This window comes from Pezoporus wallicus, unplaced genomic scaffold (assembly GCF_028554395.1).
Source record: "Pezoporus wallicus isolate ANWC-B61680 ecotype Strahan unplaced genomic scaffold, APGP_CSIRO_Pwel_v1 contig_13954, whole genome shotgun sequence".
NCBI lineage: Eukaryota > Metazoa > Chordata > Aves > Psittaciformes > Psittacidae > Pezoporus > Pezoporus wallicus.
In genome coordinates, this window is record NW_026638000.1 from 3500946 (window position 1) to 3515313 (window position 14368).

At 40.2% G+C, this 14368-nt stretch overlaps 1 protein-coding gene across 2 annotated transcripts in view; it reads right to left on the bottom strand.

The window, feature by feature from the left end:
- EDRF1 (erythroid differentiation regulatory factor 1) overlaps nucleotides 1-14362 on the bottom strand; it is a 28064-nt gene extending 13702 nt beyond the window's left edge. Inside the window, exons 1-14 of one of the 2 annotated variants that reach the window (XM_057408692.1) lie at nucleotides 14269-14362; nucleotides 12788-12996; nucleotides 11275-11341; nucleotides 10259-10384; nucleotides 8938-9062; nucleotides 8329-8488; nucleotides 6818-6919; nucleotides 6402-6523; nucleotides 4990-5101; nucleotides 3793-3940; nucleotides 3610-3718; nucleotides 3211-3322; nucleotides 1157-1417; nucleotides 430-501 (exon numbers count right to left, since the gene is read on the bottom strand). In XM_057408692.1, coding sequence (XP_057264675.1) covers nucleotides 430-501; nucleotides 1157-1417; nucleotides 3211-3322; nucleotides 3610-3718; nucleotides 3793-3940; nucleotides 4990-5101; nucleotides 6402-6523; nucleotides 6818-6919; nucleotides 8329-8488; nucleotides 8938-9062; nucleotides 10259-10384; nucleotides 11275-11341; nucleotides 12788-12996; nucleotides 14269-14334 — 1791 coding nt within the window. In that variant the 5' untranslated portion in view covers nucleotides 14335-14362. The remainder of the gene's footprint in view (nucleotides 1-429; nucleotides 502-1156; nucleotides 1418-3210; nucleotides 3323-3609; nucleotides 3719-3792; nucleotides 3941-4989; nucleotides 5102-6401; nucleotides 6524-6817; nucleotides 6920-8328; nucleotides 8489-8937; nucleotides 9063-10258; nucleotides 10385-11274; nucleotides 11342-12787; nucleotides 12997-14268) is intronic. The other variant, XM_057408693.1, reaches the window with a different exon arrangement.
- Between the last annotated feature and the right edge of the window lie 6 nt (nucleotides 14363-14368).

The following is a 14368-nucleotide window of genomic DNA, read 5'->3' on the forward strand; positions in this document are numbered from 1 at the left end:
AAGGAGAGACCTGAGAGCAGCTCCAGTGCCTAAAGGGGCTGCAGGAAAGCTGGAGAGGGGCTTTGAACAAGGGCCTGTAGGGACAGGACAAGGAGAATGGCTTTAACCTTTAACCTGCCAGAAGGGAGAGCAAGATGAGCTCTTGGGCACAAGCTCTCCCCTGTGAGGGTGCTGAGGCGCTGGCACAGGGTGCCCAGAGAAGCTGTGGCTGCCCCATCCCTGGCAGTGTTCAAGGCCAGGCTGGACACAGGGGCTTGGAGCAAGCTGCTCTAGTGGAAGGGGTCCCTGCCCGTGCCGTGGTTGGTGAGCTTTAAGGTCCCTTCCAACCCAAACCAGTCTGGGATTATATGAAAGCTGTATTTAGGAAATACAGCATTCAAGAATTGGGTACTTGGTGAAATGGCATGAGAAAGTCAACAGCAAACTCACCTCCAGAACATAGTTGAGCACCAGCCTGCAGCGCTCTTCAGTGCCATGGCACACAGGAAAAGCACAGCTCGGCTTCATTGAGGGTCAGCAGTGAAGGAAAAGAATATGTGTTCAATTCATGAGATACTAAAATTACTGGCTAGAAGATGCAAACGAGAGCTGGCATTAAGAGAATGTGTTAATGGAACATGAGAACTCCACACTAAAAGAAGTCACAGTGTTTCTTTCCCTTATCTCAGTGAGCAACTCACAATCTGTTCACCTCTATTTGGTCTCTCCTGTCAATCCCAAAAACAATGCAGAGAGGAGAACAGATGATTCTATTCCATAACAGTAATTATGGAAGTATCCACACGTGGTCTGCAATGCAAACCCAGGAAAATAAGCACATCAATACCATGCAGAAATAATTTCTTCAGCCTATACATCAAAGTTGCACTTGCATCACCTCTGAACAACTCAATACCTTGGGCTTTTTCTGGGGGAGAGGTAGGTGCTTTTGTTTTCTACTGGGGTAAAGTAGAAGGAAAAGAAGAAAGAAAACTGAACCTGCCTTACTGTAAAATTCAAAGACCTCAAATTTATGAGCAGCCCATGAAAGAAAGTTTCTTTCCCTACTGTCTCATGTCCCAGTTAACCTGAAGGCAAACCCAATTTCAGTGACAAACTTTGCTGCACGAACTGGATCTTTCAAGAACACTCTTAAAAACCCCAGAGCTTCACTTACACGTATTCGATGAACAGACTTGTACTTCTCTGGTACTGATAACTCTCCAACAGATTTGATTATAGCCACCGCTTTATTGTCATCTGGTGGATCAGAGCTGTTACTGTAAGAACCATTTTCATCACTGTCTGGCATTTCTTCCTCTTCCTCGCTGTAACTTTCATCAGAATTTCCACTGATAGGGAAGTCTGTACTGTCTTCTTTTTTAGGTTCATCCAACTGAAAAAGCTCTGACAACATGTAGTTGGCTGAAGCAATAATCTTTATAAAGAAGAGAAAAATAAAATCAGTGAGTTGCATTCAAATTACTGTTTGCTTTTGAGAGGCAACATAAACAGTCTTAGAATAAGGAGTAAAGAGCGCAAGCAAACTGGTGTTGGATAACCTGTACATACAGCCCATACACACACACATTGTACAACCATATGTTTGAATACTGAATTTTTAAAGTTATTTAAGAAACAAGTATCTGCAGACAGGATGTTGTCAACTATACACCTTACAAGGTCTTCATCTCTTGTTCTGCAAGTATAGGGCATAAAGGTTAAATCTGGAGCACAGACCACATTGGTCCATGACAGCTTCGGGTTTTCTCCTTAACAGAGGAATAAATATGTAAGAGCAGCTCTTGATAATCCCATTTTCTTTTTTTAGCACCACCCTAAAACACTTCTTGTTTATTTGCATCTTTTGTGTTCTACAGATTCTCTCAAACCACAGCTGCCTTCAGAGGAGCTTTTGCTTCTCCACTTGTGTCCTAATTCAGGCAAGACAAGTAAAATCTGACACAAGATAAAAAAAGACCTTGTAGGTCACAAAGATGCAAATGAGGAAAAAAATCTTATGCAAGCAAAAAATTTCAAGAGCTTCTAGTGTAGTTAATACATGCCATGTCTCCTCTTGTAAACCATTTTAAACATATTTTTGGCTCCAGTTTTCAGTTGAAGCCAGCTTAAATCTAGAGCAGACAATAAGTTGAGTTATACTTTGCATTAGATTTCAGGTATTTCTTTTTGAAAGGTAGGATGTGCTGCCTATAAATAGCAAACATGGTTAAGTTACCACGTTAGTGCACCATAGCCTGCATAAAGCAACTCAAGCCCACTCAACTTCCAAGCCTCCTGCAGTAGCCAAGTTTACGTTTTGAGTTAACACATTGATACTCCTTATAAAACTCTCAATTTAAGACAAGGAATAGACTCTGAAAATCCCAATGAGAAAGCAGCACACTCCATTACCTTCTGCAGCTAAAAAGGAAGCTAACACATCCAGCAGCAGTAATGCTTAAGATATCCACACCTTTACCTCACTAAAATTTAACATACTACTTGTCTTTCAGAGCACCTGGATTCCTTTTTTTCTTAGGAAAGGACCAGAATCAAGTATCTGGAACAAAGGAGGTCAACACAGCTTCATCTCCTTTTCATTACTCTTCTTATTGCTGCTGAAAGTGCAGAGCATCTTAAGGTACCCATGACTGATACAATAGTCCCATGAGGAGATCAAGAGTTTGAGGCTGTATTTCCAACTCTTTCACCTACCATAGAATAGTCTCCTGGAGACTGTCCAGCCCAACCCCTTGCTCAAAGCAGGTTGCTCAGGACCACATCCAATTGGGTTATGAGTATCTCAAAGGATGGAGACTCTATAACCTCTCTCATTGACCTGTCACAACTTTCAACCACCTCCAGAGTAAAAGTGTTCTTATATTCACAATTAACGCTAGCTAGCTAAGATCTGCTTCAGTGTCTGTACAGCTTCCAAACACAAAAGGGCACTTTGAGAATGACAGCAAAAGAGCAAATGTAATGACAAGTTCCTTTTTAGAGCAGAAAAGAAGACTCATGCAGCAGTGAGGGTCAGTGAAGGCTAGCAATTGAAAGTTATAGTCTATAGGGGCTTCTTTAAGCATAAAAGAATTTCTAGGTCTATAAATAAATCTGAATTCTGTCCCTTGCAAAGGGAGGGGAAAGCACCACACAAAATATTATCAGGTGACAGCATTTCTATTACATTTACACAAAGCTACAAGAGAGAGACCACATAATTCTTACTTGAGGATGTCTGCCGTTGTCCAGAAGCTTCAGACAATTAAGGAGCAATGTTCTGATAGTGCCATAGTGTTTCTTGTTCTGGTTTTTCTTCAACATCATATTGCAAGCAACCCTTAAAGTTGAACAAAACAGTAAATCCCTGGATAATTTGAGTTAGAAGGAAAAAAGCTGAAGAAGATACTACTGCAAAGGTAGGTCTCCCAAACTTGATGATGGGTCTCCAAGACTCACTCAGTAAGAGTGTCATTTACATGGGAAAAATGGTGAAGAGGGGAAAATCTGTTTTGACTTAGCGAGACTGAGGTTTAGATGCAACAGATTTTCATTTCATTTTTGGTCTGTGTTCTTAATATAATTTCTCCAAGAAGCAAGTATTATAACAAGAAAATAACAACTCACTTGTATAGAAGAATTGCCACTGGCATTGTAAAAGGGTTTTGGTATTTGTCTTCCGTCTCTTCACAGAGTGTGGTTAAATCATACAGCTTTACTATATCACTCCCACTTGCTGAAAGGCAAAATCATCCATTAATCAACATGACATTAATACAAATCTTTCCAAAATTATCTAAATCTACTTACCTTTAAACAACCAATATGTGTGGCCTTCTTTGGTGCAATTTGATTTCAGGAAAGATAAGATATTTTGAGCAATATCTTTTATCACTTTGGTAGAAAAATTAGAGTTTTCCAGATTGGGAATATCTTCAGTCTTGATCATTTCATATTTCTGCAAGAAATACATGTTAAAATTCAAGATTAGAAAGGTTTTCTGATACGTACTCCCCCAAAATCGATAGATCAGTGTCTGCCAATTGCTAAAAGAAACAAAGGCTCTATTATGACAGCGTCATAATAAATTAATTTCTATGATTTACTCCAAAAGCAAGCACATCTTGATTACACTAGACAATAAAAACTTTAAAGAGGATTCACTTCTGTGACAAGCACGGTAAATGGAGAACAGAAGGATAAAAAAAAAAGTGCTGAAGGTGCAACATCTAACTGTTACTTCAATGAAACCTAGTCAGCTTAGTAAGCAAATACATGCTATGAGGATATGCTACAGAGTATCATGGAATGATACTGGTTTGCATTGGAAGGGATCTTAAAGCTCATCCAGACCCAATCCCCTGTCACAGGCAGGGACACCTCCCACTAGAGCAGTTTGCTCCAAGCCCCTGTGTCCAACCTGGCCTTGAACACTGCCAGGGATGGGGCAGCCACAGCTTCTCTGGGCACCCTGTGCCAGAGCCTCAGCACCCTCACAGGGAAGAGCTTCTGCCTAAGAGCTCATCTCAATCTACCCTCTTTCAGCTGTAAACCATTCCCTTTTGTCCTGTCCCTACACACCCTTGTAAGATGTCCTACTCCAGATGTCTCTGCTGGTATGTGTGGTCTGCTATAAAACAGTAAAAAAAATGTTTAGAACCCATGCATCTATCATGGCAAATTAATACTACAGATTTTAAGATGCAAGAAACTGATGTATTTCTACTGCTGTATTTCTTATTTTTGTCTTTGCCCATACAGAAGAGGGAATCTTGCATGCATGGAAGGAAGGAATAAAAATAACAACAGTATTCCGTCACTGTAAGCTGACAGTTTGTCATTGTAAGCGGACACTGAAGCATAGATGCTCCTCATTCTCCAATAAGGGATTTTGCTGTAATCTTTTTGTCAAAACAGTAAGATTAGAAAGAGATGTGTTACAATTGGATCAATTCTAGGAACTGAAGAATGGATTAACCTAGACATAATGCAAAGCGCCAGACTTACCTGAACAATTCCATTTACATGAAAGCACATCACAAGCTCTGGTACATTGCATATTAAGTTGTCCAACCAATAGTCAATTCCTGTTAGCACATTTATTGGCTTGTTGTTATCCCTAAAATCAAATATTGGTGGTGTTATTTAAGTCTTTATTTACTCTTCAGAAAATATTAGGGATGTTTACTAATGGGATTTAGATTTCAGTCATCTGAGAGTGGATGGATACTAAAACAAGTATTTGTAAATTGTTGTAACAATGAGTTATAGCAAACAAAGCAGATGTACTGATGTCTCCAGTGGAATACACTCACATTCCCTCAGCAATCTGAGTTTTTGCCTACATTTATACCAAAACTTTAACAATCTTCAGATATCACACTATTATTTAGATAGTAAGTACTTAAGTTCTAAAGGAAGAGCACTATTAACTGCAACTAATTCTAGCACAGCCCTTCCCCCAAACTTGCCACAGTGCCCTCCAAGCAAGGTGTTAATTCCTCCACGTGTCTTAAAATGATGACAAATGCATCAAATGAGTTTTAAGTTTTGGCTCATTCTTTGCCTAGGCGTAGGCAGGAACAGAAAGATTAATAATCAAGTGATCAACATAAAGTGAACAGTAAGTCAGAATTTAGAACTACTACAGTCACAAGTTTAAAGTACTTATACCCAACTGGCAGTTACTGAAGTTCAGAACCCCTGTAGGAGAAGTATTATTACCCTCTCATAAAAATAGCAGTAGAATGAAACTGATGTGTAGATCTGCAGAAGTGTTTTAACACTCAATACTCACACTGAAATCAGGAAAGACCGCAAACCACCAGTGTGTTCAAATAAAAAAATACAGAGGTGCAAAAAACAGCAGAACATTTCAACCTCTAGTGCTGGGACTTGCTGGAGATAATTATATATATTTATATATATTACACACACATATATAAATATGTATATATATTACACACATAAATACGTATATATACACATATATATAATAAAATGGAAATGTAAAGTTTGTGTAGCAGCTTGCTCTTTTTTACTAGTGTACACATCTATTTGTGGATAGATACAGTATATAGTTATAAAATATATAAACATAATATATATAGAGAGATATTTAGCAAAATGGCCGCAGAGGAAACATTCTAGGAAAGGCAGTGCTGGAATTCAAATTCCACAGGGAGAAAATGAAGGGAAAAACCTGTAAAAATCTAGTATCTTTATTAGGTTTAAAAAATCCCACAGCACTGGTACTGTTGTCCTGTATATCATCCTTTAAGTCTAAAGCATGAATTTTATTCTTTAAATTGCATGTAAAGAATAAGAGTCAATCACACAAAATGCAGAGAGAGAAACAGGAAGCAAATCATGAAGTCTGACAAGCCCGGCACATTGATTTCATTAAGTTCAAACCTCACCTGAGACGCAAGCTCACGGCAGGGTATCTCCCACCTCCAAATATAGGCATATTTGATCCTACTAACATGTGGATGTCTTCAAAGGTCCACAAGATATTACGGACAAAGTCATTTTTGAGGCCCTTCATTAGGAGAAAAAAAAAATCGGTCTGTAAATCCCTATAGTATAAAACCTGTTTTCTAGGACATTCTGTGGAATTACGAGAAAGCAAGAAGGAAAAGCAGCAAAGACAAGACAGCACATAATGCACTACGCTACGCGTTCACATTAACTGAAAAGAGAGATTGCAGATGCCACAAAAGCTACTTCTACAGGGGACTTAGTTTTTCTCTTGGTTCCAATCTAGACCAGATTGTAAAAGGTTTGATTAAATTGGGGGTTCAGTGTTGGAGCTCAAATTTCACAGATAGCATACCTGACTGTTTTCCCCGTCATTGAACAAAGTAGTCAGGTTTTGTTCTTTGGGGGCTGAGGCCACATGCCCCACTATATATGAGGGTTCAAGAGGCACACTTCCCTGTGAAAAGCACAAGGATAAGGAGTGATTCTGCTGCTGAGATAAAGTTAGGCCATTAAAAATAATCTGAACAACAGAAGCATATCAGGGAAAAGCCTTTACCTCTAGCATCTTTAAATAAATCCATATTAAACAACAAAAAGCCTCTGGTCAGTGACTAGAACACTTCTTTTCTATAGCCAGTCCCAATCTTTCGTACTTTATGATTTCTTTCTAAAGCTTCTGAGAAGATAAAGTTTTTATAGAAACTCTTTATAACCCTAGGGTCAGCACCAGATTATCAGGCTCCAGAAGTAAAGCCTCTGCCTTACAGAATCCTAGAATGGCTTGGGTTGGAAAGGACCTTAAGGTCATCTAGTTCCAAACTTCCTACCATGTGCAGGGACACCTCACACTAGACTTTGGTGCCTTATTTATAAACTAAAGAAAATGAGGCTGTACAAATGCACAAGAGCTTACTTATTACAGTCTGCTGTATTAAGCAACAGCTCACCAAGGAAGTGGAAAAGAGAAGCAACCCTTTTTCTAAAAGCTTTAGAGCACTGAAATATTTCCCCACTTTAGAGTATTTCACCACAAACACATGCAGTTACCATTTTAGCTCAATTTTATGGATAACGTAGGTTAGAGCCTTTGTAAATTAGCTGACCAAGTCATTTGGCATACCAGTTGATAAGACTGTCTAAGCACAGCTATAGCATCATTATTAAATTAGCATAGACTGAATGCATCAGATTTGCCAACCTCTCAAACACATAATCAACTCCTGTTTTATATTACTCAAACAACACAGGAATTAAAGAGTTTTCATAAATAAGCTTAGCCACAGGCGGAAACCCTGGATTAGGGCCTAATACTAGTTTGTTGCATAATTACTATGAACTTTCCACTTCTGTAATCTCCTAGCAAATATCTGTAATTACTGCTTAACTGTTTTGCAAACATTTTCATAGATCTTCCATCTTCCTCTTCACCTCATCAACTCAGGGCCACAACAGATTCATTTTAATGGCAGGTTTAAAAAGAAAGGCCAAAACTTTAGGCTATATACACCTTCTGAATATCACAGAATCAACTAGGTTGGAAAAGAGCTTCAAGATCATCAAGTCCAACCATTACCCCAGATTTCTCTTCTTGCAGGTAAAGCCATCGATGACTGCTCCAAATGTTTTCTTTCTCAAGACTGCACAGATTAATGTCTTTAGCATTATAGTGACAAAAAATTAACTTCTGAAATTTAGAGCTCTGAAACCCTGGCATAAGCTAAACTGCACCTACTGCCAACTTCTTCTAATGCCTTAGTTCATTTCTTTCTGCAAAGACTACTGCAGCAGCAGCTTAGATAAACCTTTCACTACAGATGTCTCTACAAAAACTAAGGTGCCATTTAAAACATTTTACACACTAACCTGGTTAGAGGCACCTGGATCTTCAGATAACGAAGAAGGCATTTCAAAAGGAGCTGGCCAGGAGGCCTCTCCTGCTTCATCACTCTCACCTGAAACAGGACCCTCCTGGTGCTGCTTCGAAGTGGAAGGAACAGGCTGTGCAGCTCCATCACCATTAATGCTGACAAAGCACCATTAAGAAGTTTAGTTGATGACATACAAACAGATCCACTTTAGAATTGTTCTATTTGATGCACTGCTCTTAAAGTACGATTTTATCAATACATTAAAAGATTGCTGTGTTGACAAGTCGTTCATTGCTTAAACTCTCATAAAATTACAGCACGTGCCACCACCTTGTATATTTTAAGTTGTTCTTCCTCAAATGCAGAAATACTGAAATATCCAGGTAAGTCATGCTGGTTATTCCTTAATTTTACTTTAAAATACTTCAATTTCTGTTAAAACATTTACACATTATTTCCTGATCTCATCTCTCAGTTTTCTCTGAGTAAGGATAAATCAGTAAATAAGACAGACCATAGCAGACTTTTAACACCTCCTTCAAGACAAGAAACCAGACAAAAGTAAGTTGTGCAGAATTAGAGATTTATGTAGACATGAGGTTACCTGTAATACAAAAATTTAGAGAGTATAGCCTTCTGGTACCAGTGTTCTTTACTCTTCTTTTTTCGTTGCCACTTCTGATCAATCAGCCTTTGATAAAACTCTTTCAGCCATGTCCAGTCCCCTGTCTAGGCAAGATCATAAATACGAAATTAATACCAAGAAGCATCTGCAGAGTAAACCAAGTGCCTTATTAATTTATGAATAGTTATTCAAAACAATAAAAGAAGCCCCAGAAAATAAATCCACAGCTGAAAGTCTTGAACTGGTCATGAATTAAAATGCGTTTTCTGGAAAAGTTCTTACTGAAAAGTTGATTTCATTAGAAAGTCAGACTCATAGTAAGAGACTGCAGAGTAACAAATACTTAATAATACTTCAGTATTGCTGTACTATGTTATTACAGGAAAGTGGAATTTCAATCATAGAATCACAGAGTGGTTTGGTGTCCTGGGTTCAGCAGTAGCAGTCATTTTTCTCAGTCTTAGTAGCTGGTGCAGTGTTTTTTGACTTTCAGCCTGGGATCAGCGCTGGTAACACCGATGTTTTTAGTTGCTGCTCAGTAATGTTTACTCCCACCCATGCTCTTCCAGGGAGGAGGGGAAGCCAGGAGGAAGTAGAGACAGGACACCTGACCCAAACTAACCAAAGAGGTATTCCATACCACAGCACGTCATGCCCACTATATAAACTGGGGGCAGTTACCTGGAAGATCAAGCTCACTGCTAGGGTCAGGCTGGGTATCGGTTGGTGGTCCCTTGTTATTTCTCTTGTTATTATTATTATTGGTGGTAGCAGTAGTGGTTTTGTGTTATACCTCAGATACTGGACTGCTCTTATGTCAACCCATGGGGGTTACATTCTTTCACTTCTTCCTATCCCTCGAGGAGCAGGGGGAGGAAGGAAAGGAGGGGGACTGAGCGAGTGGCTGCAAGGTTCTGAGTTACCAGCAAGGCTTAAACCATGACATTTGGAAAAGACCTTACAGATCATTCATTTCCAACCCCCTGCCATGGGCAGGGACACCTTCCACTAGAGCAGGTTGCTCCAAGCCCTGTCCAACCTGGCCTTGAACACTGCCAGGGATGGGGCAGCCACAGCTTCTCTGGGCACCCTGTGCCAGCACCTCAGCACCCTCATAGGGAAGAACTAAGACCTACAATACCATCAGATGCAGTTCATGGGTAAACCGAGTGCTGCAAACAAAGCACCTTTTGTATTTGCCTACAATTCTTAGGCATTTTTACACATATGTGCTTTCTTGGTGGCTACACTATTCTTGGAATAATTCATTTTGACCATACTTCAAAAACACATAGCTCACTTGAGATGATCTCATGAAGAGTTCCTGGATATCCAGCTCATCCAAGAGCAGCGTCCGCCCGATGCGATGTACTGCCATGCTCACGTGTGACTTGCTGTATGGAATCTTCAGAAGCTTTTTAATGTTCTTGCAGGAGAAATGAGAACAGAGACAATCAGTAGAACTATACTGCATTGCAAGACAATTCTTAGAAAACTATAAGCAAAGAATATACTACTAGTACTGAAGAGGCATGGAGAGGCAAATAAAACCTTACAGTGTCAGTGACTTTAAAGCCATTCCACAAGAAGTTGCATTTCTTGAACTCAGAGAACATGAATGACAGCAATAAAGAGACCAAGCAGTCAGTATAAACCACATACGTGGTTTAAATTTGATCTCTCTTCAGATCATCACAAGCAGGTATCATCAAAAGTGACAGAAAAATGCAAGCGGATGGTTTGGATTTTAAAAGCTTTATCATCACCACAGGAATATCAACACTTTGTCAGATACCTAGAGGAATCTAAGCCTGAATAAAAATCTGCCAACATCAATACTAAGACACTAACTGGGTGTGTATGTTTCCTCTTCTGAATAGCCTCATCTGAATTCTACAGATATAACCAGCACCAAAAGAGCTGGCAAAAATCAGAGGAAACAAGACTGAAGGGGGCTCTCTTCTAGATAAGGATAAAGAGAAAAATAAATCATCCTGAGAGCAATGATTTACATGGAAAAAAAGTTATTTCAAACACACAAGTCAACTACATTGCAAGACTGATGTATTGCATTCACTCAACCACATATTTTAGCTGAACATTAATTACAGAAATCCATAGGAAAGATGTTTTTATCTCTGCATGCCTTATTCAGTGATCACAACTCCCTTAAATCACAGAGCAGAAATTCAGTGACCCATTAGGGGATCTTTTACTTCTCCTCAAAAGACACAAAGATGACAGAAGCCACGGCAGTGTCTTAAAATAAGGTTTGTACAACAAGAGTTTGAACGATAGCACTTAAGTTACACCTACCTCTGAATCAGACACAACATCCACATCATTTCCAACTGAGTCAATGAAGTCATAGGCCATCCCAAAGCTATTTGGAAAATATTACAAGTTAAGACAAATGTAACATTAAATAGACAACTGCATGTTTTTAAGCTTACTAGATATCTAAAAGTTTTTTCTTTATATAAAAAAAGTGTATATAACATTACTAGGTGTAATAACATCTAAAGTTAATCAGCAAAACAATTTCAGTTTTACATTCCACATGTTTTTCAAAGCTCTCTTTCAAATTGCTTAAATCCAGTTTCAAGACACACAAATAGGTAGCTTAAGTTTTGTGAAATGAAAAAAAACAGCTACTGAAGTGTTAAGACAGTTATGAGAAATTAGAGAAATTAAGTTTTAATTTTTTTACCACTAAAAACAAGAACAGTTTTTTTTTTTCAAAGAGCTTCTCTTTAAGGCATTAAACACCATAAATAGCTTAATTTTAGCTGCCGTCATTTAATTTTATCCCTAATTTCTGTTTTCTAACTGGCCTACGTGTTGTAACAGACACATCTTTGTATCTTCACCCTTATTAAAGCCTCTCTAAATTACAAGTTATTGAAGTTGGATTATTTAAATGTACAGATTATTCTTTACAATTAAACCAGGTATTACTATAACCCAAACAAATACATGATGTGCAAGTGTCTGAAGTTGTACTTCCGCTATTAGCTTTGTAATATTGACACTGGAGACAGAGACAGGTTAAACTATCAGCCTCTGTTTGACAAACAAACATAGTATCTAAAATAAAGGGGAAAAAATCATAAAGCCCCGAGAAACATACTGCTCTGCTCAAAAATGTACATGTCCTAAAACAGATGATGAGGATTTAAACACAAACTGTTAAATTTCACTAACTAGTTGACTTGGCATGAATCTGCTTGTTCAGCACAGGATTTAAGCCTCCTGTTTCTAAATACTCTGAATTCCATTCATCCAACTGTTGAACAAACATCCATACTGAAAGGTAATGCTGCTTTTTGCTTCTGCCCCTTATTTCACCTTCTGTGTTCACTCCTGACATGACTCTGAAATTTCTTTTGCCATTTGTTAGCCAGGTCTGGTTTCTAAAGATCCAGAAGGGCTATAAATTTGCTCTGTAACCTTCAAGATCTTCAATTTTCACCTGTTATCAGAAGCAGAAGAGCTGGCTGAACCAGTCTAGTTTGATTTTGGCCAACTGGCAACAGCCAACCAGGGAAGAACATGAAGTCAGCTTGACTGTCTCAGGCAAGGTGTCAACATGCACTTGAAAAGAATAATCATCAACAACATTACCAGCATCATTAATCATTTATAAAGGAGACAAGACAATAGCACACAGGCAAGAACTAAGGATGCAAAAGCAGAGAGAGAGAATGGCTAAGAAGACCAAGTTGCTATGGCAAAGTCTGCACTTTCTACTTTCAATTACAGAGGGTCCAAGTTCACTACTAGAATTATTCTTAAAAGCCTGGAAAAAACAAAGCCTACTGTTATTTACCTTGAAAAGGGTTTACTCTTCTTGTTGTTGCCAAGAATGGTAGTACCTGCTGGTCCCAGCTTAGCACTTTCACGCAACCAGTTGGCAGGTGGAAGTTTCAGGTCTGTCTTCTCCTGAAGACGGGCAAATGCTGCTTGTGGTGGGGCAGACGAGTACTTCACCACAGCACTGCTTTTCACTTCATTGCCTCCAAGGAACAACACCGACCCCTAGTATCCAAAGAGAAATCAGTCCATTACTTCATGGAATGATGGAATGGTTTAGGTTGGAAGGGACCTTAAAACTCATCCAGTTCCAACACTCTGCCATGGGCAGGGACACCTTCCACTAGAGTGGATTGCTCCAAGCCCCTGTGTCCAACCTGGCCTTGAACACTGCCAGGGATGGGGCAGCCACAGCTTCCCTGGGCACCCTGTGCCAGTGCCTCAGCACCCTCAGAGGGAAGAATTTCTTTCTAATGTCTAATCTAAATCTACCCTAATTAAAACTTCCAGACTTGCTCTATAAGCTATTTTTAACTTAGGGAGCAAAGCCCAGTCTTGCATTCACTTATAGCTTTCTCCTTCCTATACTTCTGAACATTTCAGTTACACGAATTCCAACACTTGCGTCAAGCATGCGCTCCACTTTGTAAGGCTAAAATGTCATTCGAGGCAGCTCCCACGGAATGCAAAATTACTCAGAAAGTCTGAAACTAAAATAGAATTCCTACTAATGCTGCAAAAGCTTGCGAAAATAAGTGTTCACTAACACCAACACTAAAGCTACACGTTTCTGCTTTAATAATCACAGAATCCCAGCCTGGTTTGGGTTGGAAAGGACCTTAAAGCTCATCCAGCTCCAACCCCTGCCACGGGCAGGGACACCTTCCACTAGAGCAGCTTGCTCCAAGCCCCTGTGTCCAACCTGGCCTTGAACACTGCCAGGGATGGGGCAGCCACAGCTTCTCTGGGCACCCTGTGCCAGCGCCTCAGCACCCTCACAGGGAAGCACTATAAATAAATACACCTTATGACTGCATATTTCTTTACAAAACACGCAGCTGCCACACTTGTGTTGAGAGCTTTGAACTGACGCATGTTAAGGGAAAAACAGATCCACAGGACACTGTTTATGTAAATACAACGCAGCACCCTGCACTTAAACATAACAACAGAAACACCGCTTACAATTAAAGCTTAATCATAATTAGCACACTCCCTACTTCACTCCAGCCCTACAACAGCATTCCCTTACTCACCAAACTGGAAGGTGGATCCACACCTATGAGGCAACCTAAAACGTTACTGTGGGCTGTGTTTGCCGCCTGAAGCCCCACACGGTCCGGGCTGAGGCGGAGGGCGCAGCAACACGGGGCAGCTCCGGGGCGGCCCGAGGGTAACGCTGCCCCTCAGCCGCAGGACCCCCGTACACCCGCGGCTGTGGGGCACTGCGGAGAAGCACGAGGAGGTCCCCCCCACCCTCACTGTCACCGCCGGTACCTGCTTGGGCTCCTCCACGTCTCCCCTTAGGGGCGCGGCGGCCGCGGCCCCGCAGACCTCCTCCATGTCCCGCTCCCCTCACGCTGCCGCCGGAGGCGCG